Raw genomic sequence first — 17,720 nt, forward strand, 5'->3', positions numbered from 1 at the left:
CCTCCTTCCTTTTTTTCAAAAAAACAGGACGCTAAACATGTTTTGTTTTTTATTTTACCTTATGTATGCCTATAAATAGTTTGTGAACTGATGGATTACTATCAAACTCAGGATATGTATTTATTTTGCAGAGCCATGTATCTATGAAAAATAGCTTGTAATCACGTAATTTTGAGAACATGTCATGGATTACAATCAAACTTTGATTTTAAAAAATGCTTCCCTTTTGTGTTGTAAAATCACTCTATGGCAAAGGAATCATTTGTATTTGTATACATGTACATATACTGTACAATAAAATTGTGTCATCATTTCTGGAATGTTTTTATTTCCCAGACACTATTTTTGGTTCTATCAATCATTTGAAACATCCTTATTTCAAGAGTTAAGACGTCACACCTACTTTTCATTTATTCTCCGATATTGTTTTCTGAATTTATTTCAACAATCTCACTAGAGCGTGTTGATTTTTCTGATGCATCAGATTTGCAAATAATTGTATTTTTATTTATTTAAAAGAAAGGGCGTGAGGGGAATATAACTGAAGATACATAAACATTAAAAGAGAGATAGGGAGAGTTTTTGCGTGTGTGTGTGTGTGTGAGAGAGAGATAGAGAGAGAGCGAGAGAGAGAGAGAATGTGGGGGAGGGGGGGGGGTGCAAAATCAGAAGTGCTGTAAAAGGAAAAGAAAAAAAGAAAGAAAAATAATGTAAATGAGACAAAGATGCGAGAAGATGAGGCAGTGCATAGTAAAAAAAAATATTTAAAAAAACCCTTACATCGCACCACTACATACAAGCATTAAGAAGCGGCCACCTTTCATACTCTGTAAGTACAAAATCTTACAGAAAGGCTAATTACGCTCATGAATATTTGCATTGAGATAATCATCGGCAGGAAAATCGAGGCTAATCTCTAACTCTCATCATAGGAATATCTACAAAAGACACAATCATCATCTGCTTATATCCAGGTCAGTCACAGGTATCGGCAAGTGCCAGTGGAGTAAATCGATGCTTCGTTCGACGGGCGAAAGATGAACTCTCTTTCTTGCTCTTTCACGCCCACGCAGTTTCATTTTCCAATCGCTTCATTGAAAAGGGATGGGAGAGTGTTTGGTGTAATTTGCTATGGCGGATCTAAACATCGAGTGTCCTGACAGACAGAAGTGGAGAGGAGGAGAAAGGGGAGAGATGTTATGATAGAATGAATAAATGGTGATTTGCAAATTGAAAGGGTATGTTTGTTTAATACCTACTTTCCGTATGAAATGGACTGTGATCTCTTAGTTTTTTTAAATTAATATGTGCTGTTTTCACCGTGTACATTTACTTGGCATTATATTAAGTAAAACAAGAAACGCTGAATTTATTTCAATATGATTGCAAAAATAGAATATTCATAAATATTTTTGTTTTAATGGCCCAGTCCTATGTTTTCATTGTACGCATAATGAATAAAAGCGTTCTGCTAACCACCGAAGGCATGACGTCAGCAAAATGAGAGGTTCAAGTGACGCAGTTCGTTATCCATTCTGCATCTACTATCCTCTATCCTCATCTACTGAAGATGGTTTCCATGGTACTGACGTCACAATAAACTTTCTGTTCCAGTTGTATATGTGTGTGCGACGACACACTCTGACCTTTCCTTGATTCCCCGCCTCTTTGAACAAAATCTCGTGTTCGATGTTTTGGGTGAAAATGCCTGCGATAATGGCCCGGACCGATGTAGCAGAGTGGTCGTCGTCCCTCGGAATTAAGCCTCCTTAATAATTTGGTAAAAGAAAGTTTATAAGGGGGTCTGGGGAGAATGCGAGATAAATGTAAAAACATCAATTATTTCTAGCAAATCACTGCATCTAAGACTTGAATAACCGCTTATCTCACTCGACGACCTAGAATATAATCTACTGCCTCCCCCTCCCTTGAACGCATATAGTTCAGATAGCCATTATGATAACTATAAATACAAATCGTGCGTTTAATTTGGTGATAGTATGAGAGGACCCAGAGTAATTTATTGTTTACATTACTGTTTTATACACAATAGGCATGTCGATGGGCCTATGAAGAAGGCTACTAGTGGCGTTGCTACTCCATATGACACGGTTGTTGTATATTTCCATTGAATGTCCATCTTTCTTCTTATTTTTTCGGGGGGGGGGGGGTGTGGGGTAATTGTATAATTGTTTGTGTTATTTCCCGCCTTGTACTGTTCTGTGTATTCATGAAATTACTTGGGTATGCTTTTTTTAAAGTGCTTTCTTTTGTTATGTTCAATTATGAATATGTGACAATAAATCCAAAGAGAGAGAGAGAGAGAGAAAGTGTGTAATGGGAGGGGCATATTGGAAACTTTTTGATAAATCTTTTCAGCAAATTCGAAAATACAAGGAACTTTCTTCTTCTTCCTCCACTTCATCTTCTCGTTAATCGTCACCTTCTTTTTTCTTCTCAAGTTCTTCCTCGTCATTATCTTCTTCTTTTTCCTCCTCTTTCTTTTCTTCTTCTTCAGCATCTTCTTTTTCTAATTCCTGTTGTCCTTTTTTCCCTTCTTCTTTTGCCAATTGCCAATGTTTCTCTGACACCCCTAATCATGATAACTGGCTATAATCATTATTACAAAGCTCATCATGTTCCATGAGGACACAACCTATAATTACATCGGTATCAATCCTCTTCAGGAAGCGTGTCATTAGAATGAACATAATCCTCTCCTGCGGGGTTTCATATACCCCGGAAAGGAACCTGGATTCTGCGTGTCAAATGATGTGCATGGAAATTGGCTTTGAAGTAGAACGAAGGTGAGGGGATGTAGGTTTGGAACAACGCGACAGGTGGAATAATGAGAGAGAGAGAGAGAGAGAGAGAGAGAGAGAGAGAGAGAGAGAGAGAGAGAGAGAGAATAAGTGGGAGAGGGAGAATGAGAGAAATAGAGAGGGAGAGAGAGAGAGAGAAAGAGAAAATGAAGGAGAAAGAGAGAGAGAGAGGGGGGGGGGGATTGCCAATTGGAGGGGTCTTTATACATTCATATAATTTGTAATTTACAACAACTTGTTAAAGCTAGGACAATAAGAAAATAGAAACAAATACAATTAAGGAGAAAGAGCTTTATTTAGAGAGAATTTGCATTAGAAGGAGAACGATCATTGTCTGAGTCCGGATTTGAAAATTACATTCAATATTACAATCATTACCGCAATGGGTGTATTCGTACCATTGTGGCTCGCATTACTAACGAGGAAGCAAAACATGATAGTTTTGATTTGGTAAATTAATTCCGCTGGGTTTATCTCACATTTTTATTCTATAAAAAGCCCTGATCCAATTTCTTCTCTTCAGATCACTATCTCATTGGAGATAACTCAACAATCATTGAAAACGAACAATATTAGCAAACGAACATAATTTAATAAGAAACACAACTGTTAAGAAAAACTTTCATATCGAGTAAAAATATAGGAGGCCCGATGTTCAGTAGTAGAGTACTGTGGTCTTGTAACGGGGAGGTCCTGGGTTCGAAACCAATCCGATGTGTTAGGCATGAATCCTCATTACTAATTTCCGAGGACCGTGGTTGCTTACTTATAAGCATATACATGATGTATTAGCAATCAGGTCAATTAAGAAAAGCATCAACTTTATCGTTTTCAAGACAGACAACTTTATAATTATAAAAAAAACTATAAATGGAAACGCAGTCGGTTTTAGGCCCGGATTTTAGGATTATCATTTCAAAATTCAAAGGTCAAACAGTCAAGCGGAGGGATGGAACTAAACATTCATACATTTTGCATGTTGATATTGATAGTACGTGCATTTCACAGTCATGAACATCCCTTTCCAGTGTTCAATTTTGATATTTCACTTTCACTTTTATTGTTCAATGGAAATTTACTTTGCTCACATTTCACCCATATACATTTGCACCAAACTAAACTACTGAAATTTAGTTTGGGGTTCTTTTTGTTCTGGTCTTAACTTCAAAAGGAGTGTTTTCATGCGCATACTGACTCAAACCTAAGTTGAAAACAGCATTGTTATCTTATTTGATTCTTCTAATTCATGAAACAAAATCTAATCTTATTTTAGCACAGATTATGCCCGTAGTAACATTTAAAGTCAAGTTTAAAGGCAACATATACTCTTCTTTAGATGTTGTTTTGTTTGCTTTTGTTTTAATAACAATGGCCACTTACAAAGCGCTCATCCGTAACGCAGTAACTTGTTACCTCATAACAAGTTTAGAAACTCAAGTTTGATCGATAGTAATAATATAGACAAAAAAGAAAAGACCTCTCAATAGTCACTTTCTAGTTTACATAATGATACAGTTCGATTATGATTTTTTTTTACAGCAGCCAAAATATGCCAAAAAATGAACTATTAATTATCAGTTTCTATTTTCAAACGTGAATTGCTTCGGTTGATGAGTCATTGAGCAGACGACACAAAATTCAAAAATTGAGCCCATGTCAATACTAAAGGTGACGTCGCGTTCGTCTGGTAAATATAAGGGATGTACACACTGATATGCCAGTGCACATGCAGTCGCAAATTAGTGCGCGTTCTCCAATTCATTGGCAATCAGTCAGGCTCGTTGCCCTTTCTGCGGGTGCGGCATGCATCAGATGACGCTTAATCATACGTTGATGGACATCAGCCAATGGATGCTTGGGTGACTTGGGTCTTCACATGGGCTGTCAAAGCCACGCTTTTCATTACCCGTCTTTTGTCCATAGCTAGGCATGGAAGGAATTAAGTATATACACTTTATTTAATTGGTTAAATTTGATGACGACGATGTGACTCAACTCAACATTGAAGTGGAATTTGATGTCGAACAAACTAGTGTGACGAATGGTTTATCCAGACCGGTCGGGCTACTACCTGTTTGATTAGCGTATATTCCTAACTTTGATGGGGAAATATTTGTCGTTCTACTATTGTTGTTCTTCCACACATAAAAAGAACAAGAGATGCCCACAAAATCATGGCCAACAATTCAACTTGGTCACCGACCCAATGGATGCAAACTTCCCTCCAAACGATGTCGCGTTCCTCCTCGTCCTCACCATCAATGACAGCACCGACCACCATGGAAGAAGGCTCGACAGGCGCTATGACATCGTCCGCTATCGTCCAGGTCACCCTCATGTCCATCATCCTCGCTATCGCTCTCGTCGGCAACATCTGCCTCATCCTCATCATCATAACCGACGTGCGCCTCCGGACAGTCCACAACAAGATGGTCATCAACCTGGCCGCCTGTGGTCTCTTCACCGTGGTCGCTAACGGACCCTTTATCATCTCGACCCTCGCCAAAGAGGAATGGATTTATGGCGATGTTTGGTGCCAGTTTAACGGGTTCACGACGTCGGTTTACGGCTTGGCCGTGGTCCTGACTTTGGCAATGATCTCCATTAATCGCTATCAGGTCATTAGACCATTCACACCGCGACGAACTCCATGGATCACTGAGAAAAGAATAATTTTTGCAATCACAGGTAAATCAATTTATCCTCCTTAATTTACTCTCTTTACTTCATCTTCCATGTGTTCTTTCTAATATACGCATCTTTGCATCCATCTGTCTGTTTCATTGTACGCTATCATTGATACCACTGAACTACATTTTATTTACTTAATTATCTTCCTAAAAGTAAATCTCCGCATTCTAAAGTTTGCCTATTTGCTCATTAGTTTTGTCGATACTCAGCATTATCGTGGTAACAGAGGACGTTTCCCGTAACCATGCTAATATCGCTTGTTTATGTTTCACCCAAAATAATAATTTTGTCATTATAATTATGTTGTGTCTTCTATTAAGCAATATTTCAGGAAAATAAAATTCAATAGTCAAATAAGGCCTATATAATTATATTTGTCGAAAAAAAACAACTTCTTTTTCATGTTACTATACCCGATGATGATCGGCAAAAAGGCGAATTCTATTAAAGCTCAACAAACATGAACGATGAATATCTAGCTTTCATTTCATTTCCTCATCCATCAAAGTATCTGTGTAGACAATATCTATTTGACTTTCATGAGATGCAATACCGGTACATGCTTTTTCGAAGATGTGTTTGGAAATGTTTCTATTGTTGATGTAAGCACAGAATCAGCACTTCTATAGGAAGAAAAAAGGAGATTTTAAACAAATTAGTACATCAAGGTAAAAAAAAACACGTACAAGCATGAAAATAATGTTGATGCTTTTCTCTCTCTCTTTCTTCATGATTAAGAGAAGAAAATTGTAAAAACCAGATGAAATCTGAATCATGACAAAGAAGAGTTGCCCGACGACAGCGACGAGATTGATGAATGTCAAGTTATAAACTCGATTAGATTCGTTTTGATTTAATTGGATAACAGAGCTTGAATCGGGGTGAAGTCTCAAAAAGTAGTTTATTGTGTTTATGATGCAATACGAATAAAGAATGGGTGGTAGAGAAGAGATTTTTAAAAGGGTGGAAATGGAGTATATGCAGACGGAGAGAGAGACAGAGAGAGAGAGAGGGGGGGGGGGTGGGAGAGAGCGATTGAAAGAACTGAAAAGAAATAGAGAGAAGGAGCCTAATTGCATTTCTTGAAATAATAATCGGACGAGACAAGGGAGAGGTGCACTGCCTTCTGCAGCTTCGCCAAATGAGCCAAATGTCAAAGATGTTCAAAAGTTTTCCTACTATTTGTACACACTAATACGACAAAGTAAATTTCCTAATTCAAAGTACATTTTCTCAATTCAATTGATTTCTTTCGGGCCTTCCAAATGGAAAGGGTGTGTGCCGTCTCCGATTTATTTAGAGTACAGACAGAGTGGGGGAGGAGAGAGTGAAGAGAGTAAGAAAGAGGGATGGAAATATTGAGAGAATAGATGAAGGGGAGAAGGGAGAGAGTTAAGATATAGGAGAGAGAGAGAGAGAGAGAGAGAGAAAGGGAAAAGATAAGAGGATTAAAGAGGGGAGAGAAGGATATAAAGAGAGAAAGAGACAGATAGACATAGTCACAGAGACAGACAGAGAAAGAGAGAGAGAGAGAGAGAGAAACGGGCAGAAAGAATGACCGAGACAGAAAGAAAAATTAATTCAGAAAAAAAAGGAAAAATATTTAATAGAATACAATTCAAATACGTTAATATTGCTACATGTACTATGACAGGATACTTGCAATATTCATAAAATTCGTTTTCACGTACATTCGAAATAGTTATACATCGAACGGGATTAAATTCCTTTCCCAGGTACGACCGATTTTCTATCCATTGCATGAATCAGCATGGGGGGGGGGGGGCCTCAAATCCTTCTGGGATTAATCTTAATCTCACCTGTGACATGACTCGATAAGGAGTGTACGAGCAACCGTCGATTCTGTACTTGAACCTTTCTAATTCTCTAAAAGGATGTCTTGTCTAGTAAGTGCGGCTTAGATTTGTACTTTAATATTTTGTTATCAAAGGTAGTTTTGGATTTTTGTGAGATGGGAGTGTATGCGATTGGTGTGTAGGGTGGAGCTGTAAAGGTTAGTAGTGGAGAGGTTAATGAACACCCTTAATGGACTATTTAGTCATGTTTTTCTGATTTTCGATCGAAATTAACCGCCTTCTTGTCTAATTAATAGTGGATTTTTTTCTTTTTTTCTGAGAGGTAGGGCGTGTGTGAGAGTGGAATAGAAGGAGATATAAATCCACATTATAAGACACATAATATTCAGTTTTAAACTTTTTTCTACCAGGAATTTTATGACGGATTCATTATAAGTGTAACTTTGCCATTCTGAGAGATCGAGAGTGTGTGAGGGGGTGGGGATTGTTGGTTAAAGGGAAATAACTGACTTTTTTAAATATATACGACGAATACTTTCGATTTTTAACATGTCCTTTTTTTGGATTATCTACCGAAATTGATGTATTTTTTGTCATTTCTGAAATGCATACAACTAAAACTTATTCTTGGTTGATCAATATAATATAGTTTTGCTGCAAGGAATAACAAATTTGTTTAAAAACCGTTTTATTATTTCCAAGTCTAAAACATGGTGGTAATGTATTAAACAAATCGAACTAAATTGATGACTGAAGCAATCAGAAGCATCCATTGTTTGACTCCTATGCAGGAAGCAAAGTTTAAACCCTTATGTCAACCACGTTACGCGGACACTGCCATCGTTGAATATCACTTTTTTTGTTACAATTCAAATCAAGACTACATATTCCGCTTAGTCAATATACTTTATGAGTGCACGAATTACATGCCGTTGCTATGGATTCCCGTCTGTTTCTGTGCAACAGCTTTAATGCAGATTATTGGCAGAGCTCTTGAAATTCGACTGAGTAAAATTCACATAAAATTGTATCCTTCACTTAAAGAGAAGGTTTAGTTCTAGAAAAGTGACAAATATAATATTTCGTGTGTTTTTTTTTGTTAATCGATTTGAAAGGACGAATTTGAAACCCCAGAAAAACTTTTGTTTGTAATTAGGTACACGACATGGGTTTAATTGAATCTTCTTCTAACGAATCTCTGGACTTTATGATAAAGTAAAACAGAAACTGAAGGCTTAGAATGTCAGGATGACAGAAATGAGGAGACGTAACAAAACTCGTCGATTGTAACAGTTCAATAGATCAATTTGATTCGTAGGGTACACTATAGACGTTTGAATTAACCTTTTGAACATCATGCGACAAATGAACAATATTATAATAACAGAATACTCCACATGATAGAAATAATGATAGTTCATGCACCCCTGTTCTAAAACTCAAAGAGGATTGTTGACAGTAACATTTTCTATTGTTTCTCTGGCAATCCGGGCTGGAAAAAGAGAAAAGATAAAACAGTTATCTGAGGAATCGCAGGTGACATGTTGTGACTGATCGACTGTAACAGTGGTCTGTATTCCATCAATTAATGAGGAGCACAGTCTCTTTGTTCCGTGACAGCCAATTGCTGACTTATCAGGATATTGGATTAGCATTTAATGAAAATTGGTTCGACTTTGGGGAAGATTTCATTTCGTTGTCATCATGCTTTCGGGGAATAAGCTGGCGAGCAAGTGGCGCTCGAATAATGCTTCAACGCGGAGCGGGGGATTAATCGCAAAAGTGAATACAGAAAAAGTCTGGTGTTGAGAAAGGAAAGAAATGTTTAGGGAACAATGATCGGGCATTTTTTACTGATCACTTTCGTACATGTTTACCTGATGGTTACTGGTGCTAATTAGTGTAAGCTTGTATGGGGGGGGGGGGGGGGGGGGGGCTCGCACCTGACAAGACTAAACCTTACGATAAGAACAGGTGTCTTTTGAGATATATGGATGATTATTCATGAAAAGCAAGTCATTCACTTTGTCCCATGACTTAGCGCCTTTTCCAGTTTCACCATAATCTACATGCATATATGTATATATGTATATATATATATATATGTATATATATATATATATATATATATATATATATATATATATATATATATATATATATATATATATAAAGAGAGAAAGAGAGAGAGAGAGAAAGAGAGAGAGAGAGAGAGAGAGAGAGAGGGAGAGAGAAAGAGAAAGAGAGAGAGAGAGAGAGAGAGAGCTACCTGTACGTTCCATTTTTCCTAATTTTTATTTCTCACAATTTTATGTAAATGTATATTATTTCCATACAATATTCTAATGATACAATGTATAATGTTGACTTCGATCAGATCATTCCGTCATACTTTGTTTATTATATTACTTGACGAGTGTCATAGAATGAGATAATAGAACGAGATATGGAAATGACATAAACGTCAAATTCATAAGCCAGTTTCACACTATACTCGTTTTATTCCATTGATTAATAAGTTTTAAGTGGTCCTCGATTTGGATGATTCCGTTCTACGTTCTTATTTTAAGGGATTTTTAAACTTTATATCGACGCCATAAGGCGTGTTGCTGAGTCGGAAGATTTGTCGCTAGGGAAAGAGAGGATAAATATGGCAGATAGAAAACTATAAAACCCTCTAAAAGAAAACTCTAAATATGAAGAACGAGGCCAAATGTGTAGTGATCTTTTGAGTCATGAGATTCACGAATCCCTTGCAGTCTTACTCTCGGCCTACTCAAACAGCGGATGTGAACTTCAATATAAACCAAATGATTCAAATCCCATTTTAAAGTAGGATTTCTGATTTGTTTTTGGATGTTTGGCACGCAATGCAAATTACTTGCAGATTTGATGTGGGTAGGTATCATAATAACAAATCGACTAAGAGACGAGCGTTCTTGACTGAACATGTAACTCATCTTTCTCGGGTCATGATGCATATGGCTGGTCATCTGGTATTAATGAGATTAGTTCATTGGAAAGTCTGTTCCTAATTAGTCCATAGCTATTTTGATACACTAGTATCGTAACTATAGGTGCATCGTAAGAAAAAATATTATATGGTCATGATGATTTGATTCTAAAATAAAGATCATAGAATTAAGAACTTTAGAATTTATATATTATTTGCACGTGATTGTCAACACGGTGCTATATAAAGATCACATGTATATCAAAGCAAAATTGACTTAATTTTCGTTAAAGAAGAAGAATCCTATATATTCTGTAACTTTGTATACTAGGACAGAAACTCCTTTTTCTTTTATGCGATCAACAACAAAAAATTCTCGAAAGTAACGTCTATTTTCTTCCAGTCATTTCCCACAATATCACAGTTTACAAAACACTACAAATGTACAAAGTGCGTTTATATTATGAACTTATTGAAAAGAAATGTACAAAAACATACTGTTTTTAACAAAGCCTATTTAGTGTATCAATTGTGACGCATGTGGACAAGTGAGAAAATTAAAAAAGGAAAGAGGCAGTGATAAAGAGAAAGAGATAGAGGCAGAGAGAGAGAGAGAGAGAGAGAGAGAGAGAGAGAGAGGGAGAGAGAGGTTAGGATGCTAAAAACTATACAAAGAGGCAACTTGTTCTTAAATAGTATCCCACTCAAACAGACAAATACGACAAAGAAGAAGAAGAAGAAGAAGAAGAAGAAGAAGAAATAAACTTGAATTACCAAGATCGATTGGAGTCGGTTTGAACGTGTATATAGTGTGAGTGTTTGTAAGCGTTTGAATTCGTTGAGCTCAGGGGGCAATTGTAGATGGAATTAATCAATCAATTACGATGTATTAATAAATTCTCATTGAAAGATGGGAAATGCAATTCAAGTACCACTATTTCCTTTCGTCACGGACCACAAGATAGGCTGGTAGTAAGTATTAATCAGACACTGTGGACTATATCATTCATTCCGTCAAATGAATAACATCCTATCTGTACATCTATTAATATAACATCTAGTGGCGTAATACACGCTCCGAGTAGTGGGGGTGGGAGGGGGAGGGGGTGTACATAATGTGACTATTTACTTTCAAGATAAAATGTTCACTTCTATGAGAGTAAAGTTGATCTCGTCAACATTTTCTACAACTGATTTATTAAAAAAATATTGGTGCCTTGATAAATGGGGGAGGGGGAGGGGGAGTGGGGTTGTACAGTCACCCTTCCCTTAAAGGTGGCGAGGGGATGTTTACCCTATCCCCGGGATTTACGCCCAAGTATCCATCGAATGAACGGTGATTTCAACCCCGAGGCTCGTGCTTTTGAAAGAGATCTGCGTCATTTTCTCAGACACTCATTGAAATGCAATATCTGTCGGAAAGTACCATCTTCCTGTGTTGAAAGTACACTTCACGAAAGCATGGAAATTATTGCGTCGTGTAATATCGTATAATATCGTATAATAGAGTAAGCCACGTTCATATATGACTTTGTGAACCACGTCAAAAATAATAAGAATGATAAGAATAATAAAAATGATGATAAAATGATATGTACCATCTTCTTGTGTTGAAAGTGCACTTCACGAAAGCATGGAAATCATTACATCGTGTAATCTCGTATAATATCGTATAATAGAGTAAGCCACGTTCACATATGACTTTGTGAACCACGTCAAAATAATAAGAATGATAAGAATAATAAGAATAATAAGAATGATGATAAAATGATATGACAATTGAAAATAAAGAAGATGAGTGAAGAAAAAACAGCAAGAACAAAAGTCAATTAACAAAACGGGGATGGCGGCAAATGAAACTTCCTTTTTTTTTGTTGCTTGTATCAAATAAATAAAGTATAAGAGGGAGAAATGTAAAGGGCACTATTACAATATGTACTATGTTTGTATGCCATTTTTAGGCGGTTTTAAGCGGCCATGTGTGATGGGCCTTTATTTCAGTTGTTACGATAGCATTACATCATCTTGGATGTTAATCATTTCTTGAAATGCTATAAAACAGTATAGCGTCGAAGACCTTATATTGATTGGGTTCTCATTTAGTTCTGTAATTGACTGTCTATTGATTAATGTTCTAAAATTCGCCTATTAATATAGATTGAACGTTAGATGAGTGCACCCATCCTCTCCCTGCCCCTCTCCCTCTCTCCCTCTCTCACTCTGCTTCTTTCTTCCTTTCTCTGTCTCTCTGCTTATCTATCTCTCTGCTTCTCTCTCCGTCTCTCCCTCTCTCTTAGGTTCTCTTCCTCTCTCTCTCTCTCTCTCTGCTTCTCTCTCTCTATCTTCTCTAACCACATTTCATTTTCTATTCATGTTTTTCCCTCATTTCTTCTCTCATTAACTTAAGTAACTCTATACACAACTCTACAGAGGTTGTAAACGCTCAGAGTCGTGTCTGAATTAGTAGGTATCGTGACATGGTGAGGTGAATTTATAATCTAAAGCTAAAATCGTCTTCCCAATTTGCAGCTGTCATCATTCTTCATAGAGAGCGGAATGAGGACGTGAGATTTAAAATGTATGATAGAACATGCGGTTTAATTAGTCAACGGATATCCACCGACATTTATTTCCAAAGTAGCAAAGCGTTTGCAAGGCTTATGTGCTGAGAATAAATTGGATAAGTTTAGACAAAAGAGAAAAAATGGCGATGCGAAATCAATTTAATTTAATAAATCAAGGGGCACAGGAAGCGTGTTCTCCTGCAAACCAAAAGTATACATACAAATTATATTATGAGCAAAAGACTTCTTGAGCCCCCTCCGGAACAATCTTTGTTAGATACTGTTGGACTTGTGCTCCCATCACAGCGATCTTTGCTGGAGATGGTTGGAGTTGTGCCCCTTCCCCAGTAAGCTTTAGTAAAGATTGTTGGACTTGTGCTCCAACCACAGTCAACGTTATTAGAGATTGTCAAACTTGTGCCCCCGCCCTAGCAATTTTTTTTGTTGGAAATTGTCGGTCGGACTTGCGCCCCCTCCCCAGCAATCTTTGTTGGAGATTGTCATATTTGTGCTCCCGCCCCAGGAATCTTTGTTGGACATCGTTGGAGTTGTGGCTGTTCCCCAGTAATCTTTGTTGGATATTGTCAGATTCGTGCCCTCTTTCTAACAATTTTTGTTGGAAAATGTCGGACTTTTGCCTCCTCCCACCAATCACAATGTAGAAAATTGTCGGACTTGTGCCCCCTTCCCAACAATCTCTGTTGGAGATTTTTCGGACCTGCGCCCTCAGCCCCCTCCCAATATCTGCAAGAGAATAATATGCCAATGGTTTTCGATGCAGACTTCACGAGTAAGATAATGATGGCAATCGTCTGTGACGTCACAATTTATCACGACTTGGGTTTTTACCTACCAATTTTATTTAATACGCACATTTAAATGAACTTCTGAAGCATCACCTTTACGTATTGGTGCATCTCTTATGCATCTATTGGGTCCTATAGAAGGCATAACATGATGTAAAATGGGTAGCAATTATTTTCAATGGGTGTGCATGTCCAATCAGTGAAAATCATGATTTTTTTTCCCCCAAGTATCAAATAAGAGTCTGTGCCTGCAGACTAGTGAAACCCATCAACGTGCATGTAGCCAATCAATTATAAAGGAGATGCTAATTAATGTAATGCTTTTCGACCTCGAATAATAGTCGATAGAGCGTTAAATTCTCTTCTCCTTGACATATCATTATCGTTAGTTGTATATAATCCATAAATAATTCCGCCATAAATTCGAAAATTGATCCGGAGCTTCAAGCCTGGTCGTAGAAATGAGCTGGATCACAATAAAGCACCAATTAATATTTTGACATCATTCAGTTTCATGATCCCTAATTCCGCCATAAATTTGTCATCCCTATAGTTGGATTAGAATGAAATACCAATTAACATTTTGATAAAGAAATGAGGCAATTATACCCCTTTTTCTTTGAAGTCAGGTGATTTGAGAGGATAAGGTCAAGGATTTACATAATTGCTATGGGCCTAAAATACTACATGGCAAGATCGGATTATAATCTTCATTTTGTCAATGAGGCCGAGATAAAAACGATTAGAGCAGGATTGTCAATGTGAGTGAGTGCATCCACCAAACTCCCCGCGAAGAAAATAGCCCAACTGCACCGAGATCCAAATAAGGAGGGAAGTCAAACCATCTTTTCGAAACATTTTTAAACGAATACTTAAAATTTGTCAATTTACCAAGGAAAGAAAGATTATACCACAAACATTCAAAATAGGGAGGGGATGTCAAAAACTTTTCTCAAACAAAAATCAATAATTAAAAAGAGTATTAACTTTGTAAATGTAAATATATACTGTATAAACGTGAAAGTGATGTAGACCACACCCCACACTACCTAAATAACCTTCAACTTTTGATAATACACTTTCAACTAAGCATCATATCCATTAGAGACCGGGCTTATCAAAAAAGGTCTGTCATCAATCAAATAACGCGTTATGAAATAGCCTATCATAACCATCTTTCATCTGCTTACCCAGCCTCCAACCTAACCTGGGATAGCTCATTCGCTTATGTGCAAATCTGATATCACCCTCGCATAGATAAACATCATGATGCATGCGGATCTACCCTTGGAGAATGTTTATGATAATGGATGATTGTTTAATGATTTGGGGAGAAACAAAGTCTTCATAAAATAAATACAGTGCAAAAATAGTCTTGACTAATTAGTCAATATTGCCTATGATAAGGAAAAATATTGGCGTTGATAATATGACCAACAAAAACGTATGCTGACAAAATACGAGTGACCTGCAACTCGTATACCCCTGACCGTACTTTTCAGTAGGCCTGTATGGTTCCCAACAATAATATTTATCATGTTTATTTTATGCTGGTCTTAACAAGTAGGTGATTGCTATGATAACTATTATCATACTATTTGATCAAACACAGAAATATGGTGATAGGACGCCCTTGCACCCATTATTGGCTTTTTTCGTTAATTAGTATTTTATCTAGATGTCAAGACTGGCGTACCCCCCCCCCTCCCCCTCTGGTTAGACCTGCTATATGCCTCTGTACCCAGTTTACAGCTGAGAATAGTGCAGACGATTCAGGTTCAGTGCATTATTATCGCTAGCATAGCTGGTTGAGAGAAGTAGTTACATCATCGAAAGTTGCTCTTTCTTGGTCAGTCATTTCATCAGGCCTTAAATAGTTCCCTACCATGTAGACATCGTATACATTGTATTTTAGTTCCATGATTGAACCTGCGGTCGCGTACGCATGTCACACTGACTGTCCATCTCAATACGCTATGATCGTTAGTGCTAAATGGCACAGGTGAACCTGTCATCAAGCCCGATCAGTTCAGGAAACCAATCATTATCTCAAAGATTGCCCGTTTTTGTCTTCGTTATTTAAACCACGGACCTGTTATCTAGTTCATTCATGGTTTAGCGGGAGCCCACGAAACGCTCTCGATCATGCTGGTTCTGATGACATTAAGTCTGTAAGTGACTAAACTTTAAAAGATGTGATATCGATTCTATTTTGATTCTTTAAAATATTATTATCTTCAACAAAAAATTACTCTTGTTCATAATATTTTAGGCAGAGCGCGCCGTCATCTATTTTATAAAGCAAGGGATGCTTAAAAATGAGCGATGTGTGGTCCATAATTATGGATGTCAATTATTTCGTTAAAAAAGTGTGATCTTCGAGCATCCCCCCCCCCCTCCCCCTAACGGACATAAACATAGGTACATGACCAGCGATCCTTATATTGATACAATTTAATTGGTCTCAATTCTGGTATAATTATATTATTCATATATTTATTAATCCATTTTGTGACGAAAACTTGTTCTCATCTGTTCAGCATCTCAATAATCTAATTTGAACCACCAACATCCATCATCTACAGAGGAGTAAAACCCGATTTGAACTTTGCATTTTACGGGGTCATTATGAAGTTAAATCTTCATCACTTTTGCTCCTATTTTATCACTATTTTTTTTTCTGGATTGCGTGATGATTGAAACATCTGTCAGAAGTTCGTGTCTCTGAGGAAGTCGATCTTAAGTTCCTAACCATCTTATATTCATGTGAACTTCCGATTTTAAAAAAGTTCCCCTTTTAGGGTCCTTTCTATATTCTCTCTCTACACTAACTCAGTCATCACATTGTTGTTATAAATATCCCTGCACTTTTTGACTGGCCCCTCCAATAAACCACGTAACGTACAGTCACGCGCGTACAGCCAGTACAAATTAAAAGGGGCATCGTAAAAGTTGATAGGATTAATTTTGAACTCGATTATAAAGTTGAAGACTTGACTCACGCAATGTTCTTTTGTAAATCATCAATCAGAACGGCGGGGGGGGGGGGGGGGGGAGGGGGGCCTTTATATTTTCCCTCGTTGTTTCGTTTACAAAATAACATTACTGGATGCCATTGTTGATAACAATGTGATTCTATTTGAGGCAAAGAATAAGGGGGAAAATCATGATGAGAGACAATTGAATGAAGTGAATTACTAGAATTCTTATTGTCTGGAGCCGTGTATTGTCCGATGTGATAGAGCGAGCTATCTCAAGTTCAATCAGGAATGGATTTTTGTTTGGCTTGAGAAAAAACTCGGTCGAATCCAATACAGTATCAGTAATTCCAGGCACCTCGTCACATAAAATACACTAAAACTTAAAGGTGCCAAGCCTATAACTACAAGCAAAACATATTTATAAACCCTGTTTTAATACAGCTAAAACCGAGCAAATAGTTTACAAGTTAGGAAATAAATAAAATCTCTATGTTTCGTAAAATTGTTTTCCCATAGAAATCCCGCCAGTCTTCCAATTGTCCACAGGTCCAAGAGGGTGGGGTATCCCCGTAGTATCATTTTTTCCAATGTTGTTTCTCTCAAAGGGCGTTTCCACCTCTCTCCACTTTTGGATCCACATAGGATATACAATCAGACGTAGGACATGGGCCAATCTTCTTGCAATAGATAAACACCTCTGACATCTACATGCCCGTGACCTTTCCTCAATGTTCACTCTTCGGTGACGATAGGGGGACTTTAATAACATACCATAGCAGGTGCTGCAGTCGAATAATATCTTTAAAAAAAAAACGAATACTAGTGAGTGAAATCGAAACTGTATAGAATCTGATCTCATATAGATAGAAATAAAAATGAGCTAGACAAGCTTTGTTGATGTAACAAAATGAACAAGTTTTAGTATCATATCCAGTCTATCATAAATTTCATTTTCGTGCTATATTAGATTGAAATAATTGTGAAGTTTGATTAACAACGATGGATTCAGTTCTGTAACTTACTGTATAATAGTTTTCTAATTGATTGATTGTTTAAACATTTCAGGTACGTTCTGTCGTTGATTAC

General features: G+C 37.1%; 1 protein-coding gene across 1 annotated transcript; it reads left to right on the forward strand.

Moving 5' to 3' along the window:
• Positions 1-5,053: 5,053 nt before the first annotated feature.
• LOC115929890 (G-protein coupled receptor 161-like) lies at positions 5,054-13,198 on the forward strand. Its single transcript, XM_030999990.1, has 2 exons — positions 5,054-5,440; positions 13,154-13,198. The coding sequence occupies exons 1-2, from the start codon at positions 5,054-5,056 to the stop codon at positions 13,196-13,198; spliced, it is 432 nt and encodes a 143-aa protein (XP_030855850.1).
• The last annotated feature ends 4,522 nt before the right edge of the window (positions 13,199-17,720 follow it).

Source organism: Strongylocentrotus purpuratus, unplaced genomic scaffold, assembly GCF_000002235.5.
Source record: "Strongylocentrotus purpuratus isolate Spur 01 unplaced genomic scaffold, Spur_5.0 spur5_scaffold_6, whole genome shotgun sequence".
Classification (NCBI taxonomy): domain Eukaryota; kingdom Metazoa; phylum Echinodermata; class Echinoidea; order Camarodonta; family Strongylocentrotidae; genus Strongylocentrotus; species Strongylocentrotus purpuratus.